Raw genomic sequence first — 22629 nt, 5'->3', positions numbered from 1 at the left:
GTATCGAACTTACCCTATGCCTATCCACGCTATATGGATCGCGTTCTCTGCGATACACAAGCTCATCGTACCGTGTACGATCCTCCGGAAAGACGAGCTCTCGAATTTCCGTCACTAGCGTGTGCTGCAAATGAACTCGAATAAATATACCACAACTATAAGAATATACTAAATATCTTGGCTTACCTTTTCGTACGTATCTAACATCTCTAATAAGACGGCAACAAAGGCATCTATGGTCATTGCTTTCGCACTATATTCAGCAATATAATACGAAAGACTTGCAAAATGATGACGTGGCAGCAACGAGCGCGCCTTCTCCTCCACCATGGTCGCAATCTGACCTTTTCGGCGTGCTCTGCAGAAAAGGATAAGAAGTGTTTATATATAATATGATATATATGATAATTTATAGATAATCCCTACCTCGTGCCCGTTGGACTGTACGCATCCCAGGGCTCCATTTCGATGGATGTGCAGGAATGCGGCACTTTGCCCACGTCACGTATCACCAGCGACATGCGCTTGTGATACTTCAGCTGACCAACGGCCTCGTCGTGCGTCACATCGAGAAACGACTGGCCATTGACCTCGAGTATCTCGTCGCCAATCATCAATCCGGCACGATCGGCGACGCTATCCTTGTCGACGCCCGTCACAAAGATGCCCAGGCCGTACTCAACGCCGCCGCGTATCATCAGCCCCAGCGATTGTCCAGGCTCAATGAGCAGCTCCACACGGCGTATGCTGCATAAAATTGAAGGATATTCATATTAATTGAATGATGCAAAATGTTATATGGGTAATTCTCTGACGGAATTTGTCGCGTGCAACAGTGAAAAGAACATAAACTAAAACAATTTTAAAAACAAGAGAAGGGTATTCTTAACCTTTTCATGCTCAAATTAAAATGGGGACATATAGAAAATATTATTTCCATAAATGATTAAAAGGAACCCCAAGTATCTTTCATTCCGATTTTCGATACTCTAAGACCCTTGGGATGTCCTCACTGCAATATTGCCTTTTAGGCAACATTTCTCCATCCATAAACATAAATAAATACGAAAATGTAAATGTTAAATGTAAAGTCAATGTTGCATATATTCAACAGTGGGCATGAAAGGGCTAAAGGTTTGGATTAGCAATATATTTAGAGCTGAGATTGATTTTGGGAACTTGTTCTGTTTTAAAAATAAAATTTATAAATTCGTTAATTTGTTGTTTATTTGTGCAATTTCTGCAATTGCAGAACAGAAAGCAAAACAGAAAATAATTCCAAAACCATTCTTAGCTCTAATTAAAGTACTAATCTAGTGTTATAAGAATAACCTTTTCTTATTTTTTAAATTGTTTCAGTTTATGTTTATTTTCACTGTAAAGACGGTCGCACGCAACAAATCCTTCAGAGAATTACCCATATATGATAAATCCTTACCGATCGCGTCGCTCGTTGCGTCTGCCACCATATTCCATGGGCGGCGAGGCGGGACGACCATGACGATCCATCCAGGAGCAGGTCTGGCGAAAGGGCAGACCCGCTCCGCCGATGGCCGCCGCCGCCGCTGCCGCCGCCTGACCCGCTGCAGTCTGTGGTAGTAGAGGTGCCATCGATGCGTACATCGGATCGCGGGAGGGCGGGCCGAAGCCGTGGAGAGGCGCCGTCGAGTTCAGCGTAGGCGGCGCTCGCACCGTCATACTGATTTGACGTGACGATTTCAATATCTGCACACATCTCTGCGTTAAGAAAAAATGTGGCAATAGAAGAGACACAAAAGAGAGACAGAAGATGCAAGCAAAAACTAACGAACGATAGAAAAAACGGAGCAAAGAGGAGGAGAGCAAAAAACGTCTTCGAAACCAACGAAAAAACTAAACTCGAAAGCATTGGGTGGCAAAAAAGAAACCAAAAACTCAAAAGAAAATCGAGTGATTAATCCAAAATGAAAATTCAAATAGGGTTTGCGTGTGTACGCATGTGTATGTGTGTGTCCATTTGCTTATAGCATTCTACGTTTATGCATAGTACATATTTATTATGTGCTTTTGCTGTGGATTTGTCGGTGTCTGTCTGCAGGTTTTGAATTTGTTATGTGTCAGAAGTTAGTATCTCACATTATTTTAATTGTTGTCGAGTCTCTTTTGCGTTTAGCTTGTGTGCAAATTGTTTGCAACGTGCGGTTGTCTGTTTGAAATTGCATTTTGAAATCCCCTTCCTTCCGCCCGCCCCTTGTGTTGACCACAGCAAGTTTTGTTGCCTTCTGTGGTTAGCCATTTTGGACAAATTGCCAGCTCCAAGTGATATTTGTGTTTGGTTGCAGCATTTGCTAATGCTTTGACACTTGCCCAAATATTTTCCCAAAGATTAAGCATGTCTAATTTGAAGTATTTGGCCATATCAACGAGATCAACGCGTCGTATGAGTAATATGCATTCTTTTTGAGGAGGGACTGTCCGAGTGCGAATTGTGTGTGTGTGTGTTTGAAAAGAACTTTTACTCGAATTCAAATAAATGGAAATAAATAAATAAATAGAGATGTATTTTAAGAGTAATTAAAGTGAATGCGACTAATCTATTGCCAATTTTTTCTCAGTGTATATTTGTATTAGTGTGTATTTTAAACGTAAGTATTTTTCTTTATCGTTTAGTTTTATTTATACAAAAATGTTTCATGTTTTATATTACGTAAAGTGCACTGTATCAAAAAAAAAAAACGTACTACAGAAAATCGTTCAGAGCAAACGTATTGCGAGCGAGCAAAAGCGAGAGAGAGCGAGAGAGAGAGATAGTCATTTCACTCTAATACTATTGGCAAACAAATTGTGTCGAAAATGGAAAACTTTAAATTGCCAGGCATCGTGAGAAATGGCACAACATGTGCTGTATGCCAGTCGTCGTCTCCAAGTCTCACTTTCAGTCCCAATCCTAGTGTTAGTCGTAGTTGTAGTTGTAGTCAAATGTCCTTTGCATTTGATAAAACCACGCACACACACACACACACACACTGGTAGCTATTGCTTACTGGTAGCAATATGAAGAATTATATTGACTATCATAACGTGTCACATAAAATATTCCACAATAAATTGACTTTCGTTGTCAGACGGCAGCTGTCTAACTTGCTTGCCTGCCTTTTGTTGTCATCGTTGTTTTGGGCTATAAGTGCCGAGGGTGTTACAGATAGAAAGGGGGAAGGGACTGTGGGTACTTTTGCCAAAGTGGCGCACATAAAAAGCGATGGCCTGAAATGCAGTGAACGCCTCTTATCGCAACTATTAACAGGCAAACAAGTAGCCCATCGTAGCGAAATCACATTAAAAATCAATAAAGTGTACAATTAAATTATCTTTTCGTATATAGTGTATATACTATAGTGTACTCATAGAATAGGCTTCTGACGTGGCCCAGGCCACTTTTCTAAAACTTGTAACCCCTTTTAACCTCACACTCTTTCTCTCTCACGTTCGTTCTTTCTCTTTTGATATTGCGCTGTTCTAATAAGTGTGCTCTAATCGATTTTCGCTAAAGAACAACATTAGCTACTGAAAGATATCAAAAAGATTGTATCGATAGCAAAAAAAAAATATGTATATATATAAAAAGAACATATGCAGGTTTGCTCACCTTAAGCGCCTCCTCGTGATTGATTGAAGTGAATGGCGTGCCGTTCACCTCTAGGATTGTATCACCGGGTCGCAAACCGGCGCGTTCCGCCACCGAATTCTCCTCGATGCGTGAGATGTAAACACCTAAGCCTGGTGATAAAAAATCAAAAAAAACACAGAGAATAAAAGATGGAAGAGGGAGTGGGAGTGGTGAAATGGGAAGAAAAGCACACAAAATCAATTAGCAAGCTGTGCGTATTAAACTTTTAATAAAAGACACACACAACCCGCCACACCTTTCACCCGCCGTACAATTTGGCCCATTTATTTTTGTTGTTTTTTTTTTTTTTTTTGGTTGGTTTTTGGTTTTGTAAGCCTTTTTCATTAAGCCTGGCCAAAGGTGTGCAACTATGTATGTGAGTGTGTGTTTGTGTGTGTGTGTGTGTGTGTGGCAACCATTTTATGTTTAATTTATAAAGCACGTGTGTGTTTGCCTGGCCTGAAAGCAGCTGCACAGCCAAGTGAAAACAGAGACAGAAAGAGACAGAGCGAGAGAGTTCATGGATACGATAAATTGATAGATGGAAGGGCCTCGCATAGAGGGCTTGGTGACTTAAATAGATTTTTTATCGATTTTAAAGCCGTCGCACGTTGAAAACTAAAAATAAAATGGCCGACAGCATGTGGAGGGACCACAACCAGCTGGTGCAAAAGGTGGCGAGGTGGCAAGGTGGCAAGGTGGCAGCTGGCCGGTGGCAAGTGGCAGATGGGCATCGCATGAGGTGAACAGCTGCAAAATGCGCTGCCCTGCGCTGCGCTGGGCTGTAGCTGCGAAAATGTCAAAGCTGCTGCTGCTGGCGATTTGTAGCAGCAAAACGAATCGACAGACAATAAAATCCAATTGAAAATTAAATTGCATGAAATAGTAAAAAAGTTACACGTGTGTGTGTGTGAGCGAGAAAAGGCCAAAGCAAATGCACTTGAAGTAAACTGGGCGGAACAACGAATCAACACGGGATAAAGTCTGGGAGTGACAGCAAATGTTGCTAGCTAGTAGCTAGTACAAGAATAATCAAAGTCAAAGGCAGCGCTACAAAATTTGTTGCATACTTTCAGGCGGGCGCAGTAAAAAAGTCTGAGAGTTCAAAGGCAGCGCTACAAAAATGTGTAGCATACTTCCAGGCTGGAATAGTAAGTGCATTTGAAGCTCTTACCTGAGTCTTTGCCTCCTTTGACGCAGATGCCGAAACCATGATCGATTTGTTGATCACGCGACATGGAAACAGTGCGCGTCGTAAGTTCGTGTATATTGGGCACACTTCGATCCCGATCTCGTTCGCGATCTCGATAGATCTGCCAAAAAGAAAATAATACAATAGTATTAAATTGTTTATGAAATACTTTTTAGCTACTCACCTGATGCGTCGTCGAGGGCGGACTGCTGGCTGGGCTGCGTCGCCCTGTGCGCTCTCGATCGCGATCCCGCGTGCCGCCGTTGCTGTAGTGATAGCTACTCGTAGGAACTGATGACGACTGTGTGGCGCCAAACATGCGCAGCACCTGCTCCGGTGAGATGGGCCGCTTCTTGTTGCCATTGCCCATCGCCGAGGCGCCATGACGTCCGCTGGCCGCCGTCGATGTGGGCAGCGTGCCCGCCGTGCCAGCGGCCATGTGACTGGATGGTGAGGAGCTGAGATACGCCGAACCGCGACCCGGCAACGAGCCACCCTTCGTTGGCACACCCGCCGAATTGTAATAGTAATGCGGCGAATGTGGTCGCTCAATGATTGTGTACGATGTGCCCGGCGGCGAATAATAGAGTCCAGAGCGTCCGCCGCCTCCTGCACCGCCGCTGCCACGCAGCGAACTGGTGCTATTCCCCACACGGGAACCAATGCCACCGGCACTCCCGACGCCGCTGCCGCCGTAATGGCCGACGTGCCCCTGTCCGTGTCCGTGTCCGCTGCCAGGTGGCGGACTGATCATGCCAAAAGCCAGACCAATATCCTCGGCCTCGTAACTGTTTGGCGCTGCCGCGCTGCTGCGTAAATGATGTGCACTGAGGCCGGCTGAGCCGCCCGTGGGCACGCTCGATGATGACTGTGTGGCGCCCGGAACTCCGATGCCTCCGATACCGATACCGGCCGCATTTGCTGCTGCTGTTGCATGATAACCATAGGCGCGTGCACTCCAGCGTGAGGGTCCAAGATCGCATAATTCGGCATAGTCATTGCCAGCTGCGCTCATTGTCAGGGGGTCACCGTCGTATGGTATACCACTGCCCCCAAGGCGCATTACACTGTCGGCGCTGCTGTTGTGAAAGGAATGAGAAAGCGAAATGTTAATGGAATGGGCACAGTTAGTTGGCTCTTTTATTTTCGTTTTGTTTTGCTTTGTTTTTGGTTAAACAACAGCGAATATAGGTTATGCCCCAGCTCCAGCAAAACGGGTGCGAGTTGCGAGCATATAAGTCAACGAGACTTTTCTTTTATACCCGGCAATCAAATGGGCACAAGGATGCCATAACTTAATGGGAGTTTAGGTAACTGCCAAGTGGAGACTGTCATAAATTATGTGCAATAGATGCTTGGCTATTTGCATTCTAATGTCTCAGAAGCCATAAAAGTTAAATGCTTTCAATTTGAAGACAAACACTCTTTAAGCTTAAGTGAAAATACAATTTATTTTAAAACTTTGCTAAGCATGAATCATGCAACAAAATCGACAATGGAAGTTTAGAAACTCTTTTTGTGGAATCATGTTAAGCTGATGCAATCAAATTGTGCTTAGTCTCAAGCTATTTATTTTGGATTTCGACCTGGTGAAAAGTACAATACATTGCATTATCATTTGTTTATTAGCTGGTGTCCTTCATTATTTCCAGAAATAGTATAAATTAGTCGTAGACACTGAACAGTCGCTTGCAAAGTTGTTTTGCTTGCAAACGCAGTCACTAAGCCGCAACTCAGCCAGACTCTAGCTGTGGTTCCCATTACAAACAATGGCTTAATCTCCAGAGTCATATGTTTTCACACACACACACTGAGATACATTTGAATACGCACAAGTATGGCCCAGTTGCTCAATGGCTGGCTGGCTGGCTGACTGCTGCCACTAACTCGGTACAAAACCATCCTTTTGTTTGGGCCTTGCAGCGCGTATATGTGTATGTTCGAAATCAATAGAAAGAACTTGCACCCCTCGCTTCATTCTTCATTATTCATGCGCATATGCCAACTTTGGCCCAAACAACAATGCCAGTCCACCACCCTTCTCCAGACCCTTCTCCTCCATCAGGCCGTCCGACCATCACACAATCTCTCGCCCAGGCGGATACAACGTCAGCGGCAGCAGCGGAAAGCGTCGCTCATAAATTCACAGACAAAATTGCCCAGCTCACACTTTGGCACTCACTCGCCGGACCTGCTCAGATATTGTTGTTTGCCGAGCACATCAAGCTCTTTGTTCGCTATTTGCACTCTTGGTTGCAAGCGATTGATCATTTGGTAAATATTCAATTATCGACATACAAGCCAGAATATGCATATGTAATACATTTATCACAAAAAGTCAAACGAACTGCTCTCAATGTACTTTGCAATTATTTTAGAAATATTTCATCACTGATACAGCTAACAAAAATTGGAAACATTCAAGTATTTAACCTTGATGCCATTTATAAATAGATGAATATTGCACTTAGTTTTAGCTAATAATTGTCGCAACCTGCAAGAATTTAGTTTTGATTGAATTTAAAATTAAATTAATGTTGAAATTATCACTGATAATGTTTGCAACTTGAAATCTTGAATCCATTTTGAAATAAATGAATAAATTTCAAATTGCCAATGGCAACAATTATCTCTATTGCTTAAAGCCATTCTAAACAACGGAGCTCCTAAATTCGACAACCATTTTGTTGATTATTTAAAATAGTTCATAGTATCTGTGCCACCATTTTGTTGATTTGATTAACCGCAGTTTGCGTGTTTTGAATCATAAACGACACAACAACTGAACAAAGCAATCAATCAAATTGCTTAGATATGGCAAGAACACGTAATCGCTAATTCACAAATTAAAAGCAATTATAATGATAGCATTGATCTTATCTGCAATTTATTTGATGTTTTATTTTTTCTTTTGCTATGTCCCCAGGTACCACAGAGTGCAAAAAAAAAAAGAAATTGCTTGCGCTGCAAAAAATTCACTTTTATTGAGCTACTAGGCGTATGATGAATGTGGCAATTATATTTGATTTGACCCACAGGAAACGAATATGTTTCGTTTTATCTTCTTTTCCATTTTAAATTGAAATTCTTAAATTTAGCGAATATTCACATAAAAAATAAAACATGTTTAATATTTGAATATTTGTTTTATTGCTAGCCTTAGGGAATTTTTTTTCACATATTCTGCGAATATTGACTCAAGCTTTCATAATTCATAAACCAGGTTTATGAAATTAACATAACAACAATTAATAATAATAACTATCACTACAGTAAGAATATTTTGCTATTTTAATTCTATATCTCGCGTGGGACATTATTGTGAGATAATCAATACTAAAAAAAATCATATACCAAAAAATTTGTTTTTATTTTGAGCCAAAATGAATCTTATAGCTTTTTATTAGAACATTAATTAGAGCTTAGTATGATTATGGAACATTTTTTCTCTTTTAGGATAATTACAAAGGATAATTAATTAATGAATTCTTATAAAAAAAATAATAAAATACAAATCAATATATTTTATTGTAAATAAAAAAAAGTTTTAAAAATAGAGCTAATCCAGAGCTAAAATAATAACCATTAGTATCATAAGTCATAAAATTGTTACAGTTTATATTTGTTTTACTGTAAATAGTAGCTACAGAAATTACCCATATTTAATTTCATAAATAAAGCCTCAAGTTTTACTTGCTCGATAGAATTTCGCCAATCGAATAATAAATATTTACTAGCGCGTGTTATTTCATTAAACTCTTAAATTATTAAAGCCGTATTTTGCCAACTGCTGCCTTTTTGGTTCTTGGTACAATTTTATTGTTGTTTGACCACTGCACTCTGACTGCTAAATGGTAAATGGTAAATGGTAAATGCCTTCATGACGGCCAACGTCAATGCGTCGGGCATTTGAAATATCAAAAGCAAGTGAAGTGTGAGTATGTGTGAGTGTGAATGTGTACATATTGTACGCATATGTAAATGGCAAGCAATAGTGCTTAGCCCTAACAAGCAGCCAATAATGTCCTTTTTGATTTACGGATACACATTTGCATTTGTTTCCACTACAAATTGGCAAGTAAGCACTCAATACAAGCAAACAAATGAATATACATATGTGTGTTTATATCGTCCGTATGTATCGACATCAATAAGAAGCATCTGGCTACCATATTTGGTATGTGTACACACATATCTACATACATACATACATGTGTGTGTGTGTGCATTTGTATATTTAACAATAAATTGTGAGTATGTGTATTTTTTTTGTGCTTGGCTTGGCTTTGTTGTAGAATAAACAGCATGCTCCAGCGTATTTACTCATGACCTTGCTTTGCAAAGCCAACAACAATGCACACACACACACACACACACACGCACACACTGACTAACTGGATACCAGGCCACACACATACACACACACAACGCACACACCAACACACACGCTGGCGTTTGGCGCTTTGCGCTGCTGTCACAAGGACATTTTTCATGTGCGCAATGTGACATTTTTGGAATTTGTTACTCTGGTTTGTGCCAGGCGGCGTCAACGACAGCAGCACAGTGTGGCAAACACACTCACACACACACACACACACACACACAAATGCGCTGCGCAAATAAATATTAATTAATACCGCGACTTTTCAATCGATAACCGATGTCAAAACGAAACTGTGTTGAAAAACGCAAAATTATTCAGCAACTCAATTTGCAATGATTCTCAATTGTTGTCTGCATAAATTTACATTTCGGTTCCACTGTGCATTGTTTTTGTGTCTGGCTGGCTCTCTCTGCTACTGTTGTTGTTGTTGTTATTGTCATTGTCAATGGGCGCTTGGTTTTTGTTTGATTTGAAAAATAACTTGTACCTACATACACACACACATATGCATGTGGCACTTTCTGTCTCGCTCACTCTTTTATTTTGCAGCTTTTTGGCATTTGCATTTCATGATTGTCGTGTGTGGCTGTTTGTTTTCTCATTTTATCTGTGGCTGCTTTATTTATTATTCGCCTTATCGTTTTGTTTCGTTTCGTTTCGTTCTCTGCTAAACTGCAATTCTCACTCTCGTTGCTTTTGTTGTTGTTGTTGTTGTTGTTTGCATTTCTGAAATAATTGCAAGCACAATTATGTCGGGGCATTTGTTGCCGCCTTGGTTTCATTGTCCTCGCTTACTTGTCTCTTTCCTCCTCTCCCTCTCTCTCGCTTTCTCTCTCACTTGTTGGCGCCGCCATAAGTATGCTATAAAATACTTTGTGCGTAAGTGAGCTGCGCTTTTATTTATAAATAATTGATGTTTAATATGTGCTTGGCACTTAATGCCAACTCCTCTTAATAGTTGCTGAAGGCATATTAAAACATTAAGCAGTCAGCCAGTTTGCCTCCATTTTATATTGCTTTGTGCTCTTTTTTGCTCCCCTCTTTTTTTTTGTGAAATTTAACGCTGACTTTTTTTTTAAAGGCTGCGGGGACTCTGCGTGCGACATGTTGCATGTATGTATATATGTAAGTGTGTGTGTGCGCGCGTGGGGAACGTTGTACCCGAAGCATTCATCAACATTTTCAGCCGTATTTTGGCAGAGCAACAAAAAAAAAACGAGAAAATATTCTGGGAAGTAATTATGATAAATGCAGGATGTCTATGTGTGTGCGTGTTAGCGTGTGTGTGTGTGTGTGTGAGCTTCTGTGTGTCTGGTTTGCGGCATGTCGAACTTGTAACTGGGTTAATTGCGCGTAAAAAAAGGTAGCGCAGCACACAAAACACACACAGAGAGAGAAAAAGAGTCGCAGTCATGCGTCAGCATGTGAATGCGCCCATTTCCGCTTGCTGTCAATAAATCTTAAAGATCTGACATCTAAAAGATTGCCATAAACCAAGGATAGCTAGATAGCTTGCGTAACGTGCAAAACGTGAGATCACAATAAATGTGTTAAACAAGCAAAAATTCATTTAAATTAAAGTGGAACAACAGACTTCCATGCCAATTTTAATGCGGCGCAAAATAAATAATTCCACATACAGACAGAAACAAAAAGAGATGAAGAAGATGGGGGCCAACCATGCCAACATTTCTACACACAAGCTGACGATTGCCAAGGGGATTTGAGCTCTCAGCCTGTGGGATAATTATGTCACATAACACACTCAACTGGGCAGAAGACCACGACGAACACAGAACACAGAACGAAAGCAACAACATTGAATAAAAATAAACGCAAGCCAAACAAAACAAAGCTCCATAAAGTACACACACACACACTCTAGCGTGTATGTATACACACACAGACACTCCCAAAAATAATGCTCACGTACATGTATTAATAAGCTTTGAGCATGTTAAAGCTCAATTACCTGCACAAGAGCCCGTTGGCTATTTAAGCGAACCGAACTCTGAATTACGAGTACAACACACACATACATACATATATTCCAGTATTTATGTGTGTAGATGTGTGTGTGCGAATCTGCTAATAATCATAACGAAATTTACTACTAACACACGTGTGCAAGCGTAAAAAATGAAACCATCGAACTGTTGAAATAAGCGCTTGTGTTTGACCAACAGCGAGTTGAACAACATATCACGGCTGAATCTATTGATTTTTAAAATGTAATTATATGTTGCCTTTATTACAAAGTTAACAAATAATTGTATCTATGGGACAGGCCTTTCGGTTCAGGAAGTCAACACAAAAAACGAACTAGAACTCTGTGAAATAACCTACAAAAAATGGCTGCGACTGAAGAATTTTATTTGCTTTGGTCGACATTCTGATATATTTTATACAATATGGTCTACTTTAAATGTAGTAGTATATTGATATACCAAACATAGCTTTTGGTATATCATAATAATATTACCGCTTTCGCACTATTTTATATATTTTTGAAACATTCGACATTTTGGTATATTTTATGCTAAATAGTATACTTTAAAAGTAATAGTATATCGATATGTCAAACAAAGCTTTCGGTATATAAACTTGCAAAATCATAATAATATTATATTATTTCTTGAAAATATAATAGTTCATCAATATACCAAATACATATCTTGGTATATTTTTTTTTAATTTTTTCAGTATATTAATATCATCAATTTTAATGTACATGATGAAGTTTTTATATTTCTTTGGTATATTATAATTGCAAGTTTTAAAGATAATGTCGCTTTCGCTCTGTTTTCATTTTATTGAAAATGCTTTTCGAGTAGCTTTCATGTGTTTTACATTTTAAAGAAAAATGTAGACCCGAAAACGATTTAAGCAAGCACATTTTCAATTTAAAAATTAAAGCAGCTTTTGCCGTAAATTGAAAGCGCATTCCTAATGCCAAGTAAGAAAATTCATCACGTACACAATTCGTAGCGTATTTGCAAGCTTGTGTACGTGTCTGAAAATATTTCTGCGAATACATAAATTGAATTCTATTGCATCACAGGGTATCTCCAAGTCGTGAACACGAACACACGTACTTTCAAAATGCAATACTGAATTTCCAATTGCCATTTATTATCGAGATTATACATAACATATTTGTAGGCACGACGAAGCGAGTGCAACCCAGTTTATCATACTGAATGCCGCAAGAAGCACAAGAATTTGTCAAAGAATATGTTTATTGCGAATGATCAAGATAACATATGCCATTTTTAGCCAAGTAGTCGTTGCTGTAACTAATGCTGACAGTAAGAATTTCACATGACGCGCCTCTTGGATATGCAACACATTTTTCACTTTGAGTTTTTTCAATTTGCTTTTGAAAGGAAGCCGAAGAAAAAACTGTAGTAAGCACGAAGAAGAAGTGCAAAAGGTTCCGGGGTTTAAAAAAAAAACACCATGAAATGAAATAAAAAGAAAAAGTGGAGCGTCACGTAGCTGGCAAACAGGGAAGGCAAAAGAAAATCTGTTGTAATAAGATATGCGCCATGCATATGCATAAGTTAAGACAGCAAAGGTATTTGAAAAGTGTATGTAATATGTGAAGAAGAAAAAACAAAAAACAACCGAAGAAGGAACGAGAAAAGCAACAAACACAGCCACGAAACGTCGCTGACTTACATGTCAACTATTGATTTTTTAATTAAATATTAATGAAGCACGAAAAAGAAAAAAAAACGAAAAAAAACAAAGCAGAAAGCACGCTTCAAACGTGAAATGAGAAATGCGAAAAGTAAAAAGCACAAAACAAAAAGCGAAAAGCAAAAAGCGAGACTGTCGACAGTTCAACTGCCTGCAAATGGTGGAGAGAATCGCCCCTAACTTGGGAATGTCCTGACATGCCTGAACGCCTTAAGGTATGCTCCTCTAAATAATGAAAAGACAGCCGCGTGACACAAAGAAAGAGAGAGCCATGTGGCCCAAAAAGAAGAAGAAAAAGTATAAGAAAATAAGACAAAAAGTAAAAGTATGAATACGAATAAAAATAGACATAAATACAAAACAGCGACTAGGGAAGCGAACAAATTACGAATTTTTAATCACACGTCGCGTTATGCAAGCCAAGGAAAGGCGTGTCCCTTGGAATGGGGTCCCCACGAATAATACAAAAAAAATATATATATACCAAAGCAAATCAAATAAAATAAATATGCAAAGCGGCGTCTCTCGGAGCTCGGAGTAGGTCGACGTCGACGCTGCCTATGCACAGACACGCAAACAAGCCAAGGAGGAAATGTGGAAATGTAAAAGGCAAATGAAAACTACTGCATACTATCTGGCCTGTGGATAAGGATGAGAGCGTGTGCCAAGTTGTGCCAACCCGCAGGAGCAGACAAGCAAGGAGTAGAGGAGGGGCGCCTGCTGTCAGACAGAGACAGTGAGACCAAAACCAATTGGCAACTGGCAACTGGCTGTCTATGTCAGACACTGTGTTCCTCCCAGCTCCAGTTCCTCCAGTTGAGTCCAGTCCAGTCACGAAAGTTAGTTTAACAACTATGAGTGCAGGTTAGCAAGGCGCACTCGAGCCAACAGCCGACAACTATAGACAACTATGGAGTGTGTACAATGTCTGAGAGTAGAAGAACTCACGCAACTTATAGACACACTCAGACAAATAGACAAAAAAAGCAGTCGCGTAGGCGCAAACAGCGAGAACGAAAACGAAGACGAAGTCGAGGACATTCCCATTCCCATTCCTATGTCATGACAGTTCCATTTATCCCATCCAGGCGAGAACTCTTTCTCTGCGACATGTGCAATTCTTTACGTGTTCTTTACAAAAAAAATAAAACAAAAATCCCACTGTCAGTTCTGTCCTGCCCCGTTCTCTGATGTCCTGCCAGCGATAAACTAGAATTGTGCTCGTTCAACTAAAATAAAGTTTGCAGCTTACTCAACTTTTAGTTCAATGGGTTTTAAAAATGTTAACAAATTGTTGAAATCAGTTGACTCAGTATAAGTATAATACCAAATCAAAGTACATCACACACTAGTTTATTACTCAAGTGCGCATTTTAGTTTACTATTATTATTTATCACCCGCATATTAATCATTTTTGTTGACTGTAAACATTTTAGCACCTTAAATTCCATTTAAGTGATTCTAATCATGACAGTGACATGCGTTCTAAGTTGAGTGAGAATAGTTAATATGAAATATGAAAAGTTTGTAGTAGTATAAGACTTGGAATTATTTATCAAATACTGATTTTAATTTGTGAAAAAGTAAAGAATATAATAATAATCAAAATTCAAGTCAATCTTCTTTCAAAGTCCAATTGTTTAATTAATTCATTAAGAAATCCTTTATAGTATTTGATTTTTAAAAGCTTCAAATTTATTTTTGTAGAGAATTAAATAATTAATAAATAATTCGGGCATTTAACGTTAACAAGATAAGAAAAGATTATATTTATTGTAGTGCAAAGAATATTAGAATTAATATTATTGGTTTATATTGAAGATATAATAACGTGTTATTAAGCAGCTTTTTTGAAGTATAAGAAATCTTCTTCATAAATAAATTTATGTCTAAAATTTGTATATAAAACTATCAGCAAAATGGGAAATTCGCTCGAAAATTTGAGCATGCAAATCGCTTTTAAAATGGAATTTATGGTTCATTTTGTAGACGCAATAAAACATTTTAATTGCTGGCAATACAAATTAATAATGGAGAGCCGTGCCAAATACAGAAAATGAAAATATACGTATATGTACATATATATGCCAATATTTGACCCGTTCTTTATCCTTGACCAAGCTGTTGCCTTTTGCGGCTGGCATCAGGCTCCGAAGACCGCAAAATGTGCTCGATATCATTAAGTGGCTGCTTTTGGCTCGATGCCTGGCATCGCTGCTTGGCTGTTTGGCTGCTTGGCTGCAGTACCAAAAACAAAGGCCAAAAAAAGAATCAGGGAAGAGTGACAGACTGTGCACTGTGGTTAGATTGGTTTCATAGCCAGGCCATAACAATCAATCTTGTTATATTAAAAGAGCAAGTATACGCCACGTTGTACACTTGAACTTACAGCCACGCAACAACAACAAAAGCAACTGTAACTGAAACACAAACTCGAACTCAAACTCAAACTCAAAGTGAAACTGAGTCTGAGTCTGAGTCTGAAACAAAAGAGAAACAGCAACTGACACGAGACACGAGACAGGAGACAGGTGAAATAATGTGAGCAGCTGGCCAGGGGGAAAAAAATCATTAATAGGTATTTACTGGGCGCTGGTCGGGGCCATAAAAGTAATCCTTTTTTATTTACGAACTCAACTTCCGAACACTTCACACGCCGAAGACTCGCTCATTAAGTGCAAAAACCTTGAGAGTCCACAGGGAGAAAGAGACAGAGAGACACACAGAGAGAGAGAGAGGGAGAGAGGCGGAAATAACGAGGTAAAGAAAATGTTACAAGTTTTGCTCTTAATTCACTTAAGACTTTAGTTTTGGACAAGGACTTCAATAAGAGGCATAAGGAATGAGAAATGGGAATGGAGAATGGGGAATGGAGAATAAGGAATGGGAGGTGGCAATTGTGAATGCCGCCTTACAACATCATTTGTGTGCGTCCTTTAAGTATCCTGTCCTAATACGAAAGTTCTTCAGCATCAGCCACTCAGCCTTGGCGATGCCATTGAAACTGTGTAACACTGAATGCGAAATGGGAATGTGGAAAATGCTTACATACATTCGACTGATGGCAAAGCAAAATGAAAAGCGGAAGAAGGGAGCACACACAAAAAAAAAAATGAAAAGTAGTTCAGTAGTTTTCCTTCCATTCAGTGTCGACAACGAACGTGATGGAGGAGCAGAGGAGTGAACTCTGCAAAACGCATAGGCAAATAGAAATATTAATAAAAGTGGAATTGCGATTTGCCCTTCGTCCTTCGCCTCAACAACTTTTTCAATTTGATTGCAAAACCAGACAAAAATAAAAAGGGACACACACACAACAGAAAAGGGAGCTAGCTCCATTGAACTGCTAACTGGACTGAGTAACCTTTTAGCCCCAGCATTTATGCAGGCTTTTAGCCTGGACTTTAATTTACACAACTCAAATCCAGTTGTCGGTCTTATCAAATCTATCGAATGACACTAATTGCGGGCTTATTACGAGTCCTGTTATCCCAGCTGGCTCAGTGGGCTTGAGCCACGCGAATAAACGATTATTATGATTGGAAAACTCACACAGACAGACGCGAGCACACACACACATACACATATACACCCACTTCTAAAAGTACTCGCACATTGTTTATTATTGGATGTCAATTTGGATTGTTGAATTATGTTTTTGGTTGCCTTTGTTTATTGATTTCGCATTTGGCTCATTGTTTACTTCTTTATTTCTAGATTATTCCTATGAACTGCTCTATATTTATTGCCATCATTGAAATTCTTCTAACTTTACTATTGCCAAAAGTATAATTATCATGATACTAACTTCTAGTAGACTCTTGAAATATTTATTGCATTTTCTCAGCACACTTGACGTATGATTAATATCATGAGAATCACTATGATTGTTATTATCAAAGGGTCATACGAATTATTAAAAAATATCTACATCGAAAGAAAGAGACAATTCTTAAATAAACACATACAATCATAACTACATTAAGTGTGATTCCTGAAATTCTGGATGCGATCAGATAAATATTGTAAAAGTTATTTACGGAATACTTTTGTAAAGCGCCGTCTAAGTACGGGTTTAAGCTGCTTTGGCTGACAATCGGTATATTTTCCACTCTATGGTATATTTTGAATGTATTAGTATATCAATATACCAGATATATCCTTTGGTATACTTTAATTAAACCATACTGTTTTGATCTTATCTCAGAGTTTATACCTGCTTGTATCATAATCCGTTATCTAAATAGTATTTCTTAATAAAATAAAATTTCTTCTCTTCATTTTGATAACATAGTGAAACCTGTTTAAAGAGGTGAAAAATATAATATATAACTTTAGTTGCTATATATACATAATAAATTATATTGAGTCATCATGTATTGATGAATTGGGCTGAATATTCCACAAAATAGCAACTAATGACTTTTTTAATTGACTAAACAGTAAATTAGAAAATAAGATAGAATATTTACAAAGAAAAATAAGACTACAATCCGACTTGGGCTTTTCCAAGCAAATTACGTTAGCAAAAAATAATAATACAAAACAATTCACAATGCACTTCTAGTAGATACACAAATTTTAAATTGTTTTTCGAAATTCTATATAACATTGCAATATAAACAACACGTTATAGAATTTGTAGATGAAAGTCTATTAAATATTTTATATATTTCAACTTGCGGAATATAGTAACTATATAGAAAAGATCGCTTATAAGGGTCAAGAAAATAAGTATGCTCTTTTTCAGCTGGATTAATGACTTTATTTGGATAAGCAGCATATTAAATTGTAGGGAAGTGTGTGGGAAACTGAGTTCTTGAAGCTATCAGTTCCCGTTTATCCCAACTCGTTTGAAACTGCAAACACTTGACTGCATCATCGACGATCCTCGACTGTGGCAGCAGCTGCATTGTGGCAGCATGTCGGCGGCAATTAAAGCTTGCATTTCGCATGCATAAATTGCACACTAATTGGTGCTGATGCCGTCGCCGCACCTCTCGACACCTCCACTTGGAGTAGAATTCTCGGCACCCGTCTCGCTCGATTCTCCAACGCACTCGAAACCTCAACGCAGTTTGCAATTAAAATACTCGACCAGCAATTAAAGCGAGAGCGCACAAACAAAACAAAATATAAAAGAGAGTTTATATTCTGCATCCTTGGGGAGGTAGTGGAAATGTTTTGCACCACAGAGAGAGAGAGAGAGAGAGATAGAGAGAGAGAGTGAGTGAGATGCGCAAAATGGGAGCTGCATTATTTTAGTTTTTTGGGGGGTAAATGATTTCGACATAAGCTGCCAATGGGAATCAATCATGGAACACACTCATAAATACTCGAGAACATAAGCATTTCCGCAAATTTCAATTTCAGTTTGAATTCAAATTCAATTTTAATTTGCAATTAATGACAAACAGCGAATGCAAATGTACGCAAATGACAGGCGCCTAAATAGCTGATTTATATTTTGAAATTGCAATCTATAAAAGTCAAAAGAGACACACACACACCCAGATAGTCAAACAGGATATTGGTTGGAGGACATGCAAATCACTCATTCGCCTAGTACGGCCAGCTGTTTGACTTGCTGCCGCTGTTTTCAGTTCACGTTTGACGTTTAATTAGGCGCAAATTTTAATTAAATGCCATGGCGCCAACAAACAAGTTTTTGGCAAACATTCTGACCAAAAACTCATTAAATAACTATTACTTATGCGTCGATGTCAGCGAGCAACGGTTACGTTATTAATTTCCTTTCCAGTCCTTTCCATTCCTTTTCCCATCTTCGAGCCACGTTGACAAAGTAACATAAATAACAGAGGCAAGGTAGGCTCGAATGATAAATGGCTCAATGACGAAACCACATGAGGCACATCCCCACATCGCCAGCGAGAGCTGGCACACAATTGATTGGTAAACTAGTGAAACAACAGCAAATTTAATAGAGCACTAAAAGTGTCCTTGCGGTGCCAAGCAAGGCCTTGAGGATACAGCTAAATCTAGCACTTTTTTTGTGCTCCGATCACAGTGGTAATTTTTGGGTAATTTCTAGATTCTTAACATATTAAAATTTTGTATTGTATATTATATAGGATATTTTCTTTTTGCATATTTGTTGTTCGAACTATCTTAGAAACTTCAAATATACTAATTGCTGACTGCAAACAGGGATTATCTTTTAACATGAATATATTAAGTATACGCACAAATTGAAAATATGATATTAATATCAAAAAATACAAATTAATATAAGTAGCTAACAAGAGACTGACTGACTGAATCGTAGAACACTCAAAGATATTATCATTATAAAGTGAATATATCAAGTATACGCATATTATGTGTCTTATCTTGTTTTTTTCAATTATTTCATGATTAATCTGTTGAAATAGAAATAGTCAAATAAGCCTTTACTCTGCTTTCTAATATAAGACACGTTCACTAGTATCATTTTGCTATTATTCCAATAAGGTGCCTTATAATAGATCGAATCTAAAAATTAAGTATACGTTCACTTCTCAAATTTCTTTTGTTAATAACATAATAAAAATTAGTTACAAATTCTATTCCGCAGATCAAAGACATTTGAAAATAGCAAATATAACTATTTTTCAAACGGTTTTCACTTTGAAAAACCTTAAAACTTAATACCGAGCATACTCGTAATTTTTAAAGTTAAAAATTTTTTAAACTGCTTTGGCTGACAATATGGTATATTTTCTACTCTATGGTATATTTTGAATGAAGTACTACAACAATATACCAAACATAGCATTTGCAATATTTTTAGTGTTTTGACGGTATATTAATTTGGTATGTTTTAAAATGAATACCACACTATTTGGCTTTTATCTCACAATCGAGTACACTCGACTGTAGCTTTCTTACTTGCTTAACATGAAATCACTTATTCTTCGCTTAAACATTGATTCATAATTATTTCACATCCTCATATCAAATCTTTACGATATCTACTAGCATTTATCATATATTGAGCTATCAAATCACAAACATTTCACTAAGCTTTTTTTCAACAAAGATGTAAGTCACATCGAGCACAGAAATCTAGTCGTAATTACTTTATCTCACACAAAAGCGAATCACACTTGAACTCTGGACAATGTTGTGAATCATTTGATCGATTTGAGCAATCGGAATTCGTTTAATCGTGAACACTTGTGCAGAATTTGATACTTTTTCACAATGTGCGAGTTGAATAGGATACTGCTGGATGGCATGTGGATGGTTGTGTTTTCCTTTTCGGTTTCAGTTGCACAATTAAGTTGGAATATTTGATAAAGTTGGCGGGGCTTTTAGTTCGTTTCCCATTCACTGTGTTGTCATAAGCATTGAATCTATTTTTTTCTCTACTTTTTTTATGTATGTGTTTGTGTGTGTGTTTGTTTTGTGTTACTTCCTCAATGAATGTCGCTCACCTGTTTGAAATTCTAAGGATACATTAAAATTGCGTTGCGTGCGTGCTCGGCCCGTATCCTGTGCCCAGTGTTCGTGTTGAAGAGGCCTATTCAATGGCTGTGACAGGGAAGCAGTCAGCACCGGACTGTCCGCTGCTGTTGTAAGCTGCTTCTGCTTCTGCTCCTGCTCCTGCTCCTCCTTCGCCGTTGTTGCCGTTGCCGTTGTCCTGGCACGCTTCCTGCAGGCAGTCAGCTGCTTGCATGCAAAAGTTTTGCTCTGCTCCTTGCTTCGACTGCGGATATTCGTGTTGTTTAGTTTAGTTTTCTGTGGGCTTTCTCCCCGTTTTTGCTGCTGCTGTTCATTTCTCGATATACATACGTATTACGTATATGTATGCGTGTGTCTGCGCGCTGTGTCTGTGTGTGTATGTGTGTGAGTGTGTTTGTGTGTCACTTTTTGCGCTTCCTGCTCGATGCTTTCGCACCGCCCGCCGCCACGTTGTGCCGAGAGTGAAAGTTTTCTTCAGAACGTTGCCAGCGACATGGAAGAGAGAGGCCAAAACTCGTGGTGAGTTTCCGCTGTCGCGTTCTCCCCCCACTCTCTCGCACTCACTCGAGTGCGCTCTCTCTCTCTCTCTCTTTCTCTGGTTAATTTAGTTAGTTCTTTTACTTTTGCAAAGTTTTAAATAACGAAATTTGTTACATTAACGTTAGTTTATATCTTTGTTTTTATATTTGTGATGACTAATTGCTGTTGCTTGTTATCGTGGCTTTCGTTCAGTTGTTGTCTGTTGTCTGCGCAATTCACCACGATGGGCAACAACATTCACTCCGAGTCGGAGTCGCAGGGCCTCTTTGTTATTGCGGGTGGCGTTGCTTCTGCTGCTCCAAGCTTCGCCTCGTCTCGTGTCTCGGGAGGTGAGCTGAGCTGGAGCTGAAGCTGCTTTTAGTTGGTCGCACGCCTATAAATCGCCAACTTGCGTGCTGCGATTCGGTATTGGTATCGGTTTTAATGTTTTTGGACTCCGAATCCGAATCCGAATTACAGTACGTGGCGAATTTCAACAGTAGCCGTTGTCGTTGTTGCTGTTGCTGTTGCTGTTGTCGTTGCCATTGTAATTTAACCTTCTGCCCTACTCTCGAATGCGTCATCGAAGTTGTTATTGTTGTTGTTGTTGATGAATGCCACATAAATACGATACGATAAATAGTGGAAACTCAAGTATTTATGTGCATTAATTTGCTTAATAATTTATTTGGCACCATCACACATACGCAGTGTGTACACTAACCCGAGACAGACACGCACTCACGCACGCACGCACACGAACGCACGTAGGCACGCACACACTCGCACACTCTCGCACTCGCACACACTGCATGTGTGTGTGTATGTGTGCGAATATTGAAACACACGGCCGTCTCGCACATTAACTGCATATGTCGAGCTACCACACACATTCATTACCCATACGCCATGTTGTACGGCGCTGTGTTTTTTAGTGCACACGCACTCTTCACTGCCACCTCTGCCACTTGCCACTTCCCACTCGCCACTCGACACTTGCCTCTTGCCCCAAAACTTGTCGCAAAAGGCAATCGCAATCGCAATGCCAATCGCAGATGCTTTCAAGGTTATTTCCTGTTACCCAAAAAAAAATCTGTTAAATTTTTTTTCTGTATTTTCCTCGATTTTTTGCACAATTTACTACTCAAGTATATCGCTGGCTTTTCGCAGTACTACTCTGCAAATGGCTTGAGGCTGCCACAATGTATCTACATTTACATACAATTCGCATCTGCAATTCGCCTCGAGCTCTTCAGCATTTTCATTGCTGGCATTCAAAACGCTTTTTTGCTTTGCACTTCACATTAAATAGAAATCAAATTTTGTAGTTTAATCTATTCTTTAATTTCTTGTTGTATTTTGTACATCTCTTTTTCTTTATTGCTTGCTTTATTTTTTCATTCTTTTTTTGCGTTTCCACAGTGCGCGTTGTTGGTTGTTGCGTTCGCGGAGCGCCCCGTCTGGACCGTGTGGCTCCACTACTCTGACTACTTGGGCTCAACTCTGTCGTCCTCGCATATGTGCTCGGGCCAGAAAGCTTTTCCCCAAAATGTAGGCTTTGTCTGAGACCATGAATCGCAACCCGAAGCACACACGAACTCAACACGAAGCCTCGATTTCACCTCCCCGCTGGATTCGCGAAGCTCAGAGTCGCGAATCGTTTCACGGGCTCACTCGCAGTCGCATTCTCAGTATCAGTCTCAGTCTCAGTTTAAGTTTCA

At 39.0% G+C, this 22629-nt stretch overlaps 1 protein-coding gene across 4 annotated transcripts in view; it reads right to left on the bottom strand.

Annotated features, from left to right (window-relative positions):
* The window catches only part of LOC132789179 (whirlin), a 40917-nt gene extending 18514 nt beyond the window's left edge, over nucleotides 1–22403 (bottom strand). For 2 of the 4 annotated variants that reach the window (XM_060796982.1, XM_060796979.1), the window contains exons 1-8: nucleotides 20362–22403; nucleotides 5023–5917; nucleotides 4821–4959; nucleotides 3626–3756; nucleotides 1439–1737; nucleotides 427–747; nucleotides 187–358; nucleotides 14–124 (exon numbers count right to left, since the gene is read on the bottom strand). In XM_060796982.1, the coding sequence (XP_060652965.1) occupies nucleotides 14–124; nucleotides 187–358; nucleotides 427–747; nucleotides 1439–1737; nucleotides 3626–3756; nucleotides 4821–4959; nucleotides 5023–5901 (2052 nt within the window). In that variant the 5' untranslated portion in view covers nucleotides 5902–5917; nucleotides 20362–22403. The remainder of the gene's footprint in view (nucleotides 1–13; nucleotides 125–186; nucleotides 359–426; nucleotides 748–1438; nucleotides 1738–3625; nucleotides 3757–4820; nucleotides 4960–5022; nucleotides 5918–20361) is intronic. The other 2 variants (XM_060796980.1, XM_060796981.1) reach the window with 2 other exon arrangements.
* Nucleotides 22404–22629: the final 226 nt, after the last annotated feature.

The sequence above is a fragment of the Drosophila nasuta genome, chromosome 3 (genome assembly GCF_023558535.2).
Source record: "Drosophila nasuta strain 15112-1781.00 chromosome 3, ASM2355853v1, whole genome shotgun sequence".
Taxonomy (NCBI): Eukaryota; Metazoa; Arthropoda; class Insecta; order Diptera; family Drosophilidae; genus Drosophila; species Drosophila nasuta.
Note: the sequence above shows the minus strand (reverse complement) of the source record. Positions and strands in the feature narration are given on the sequence as shown.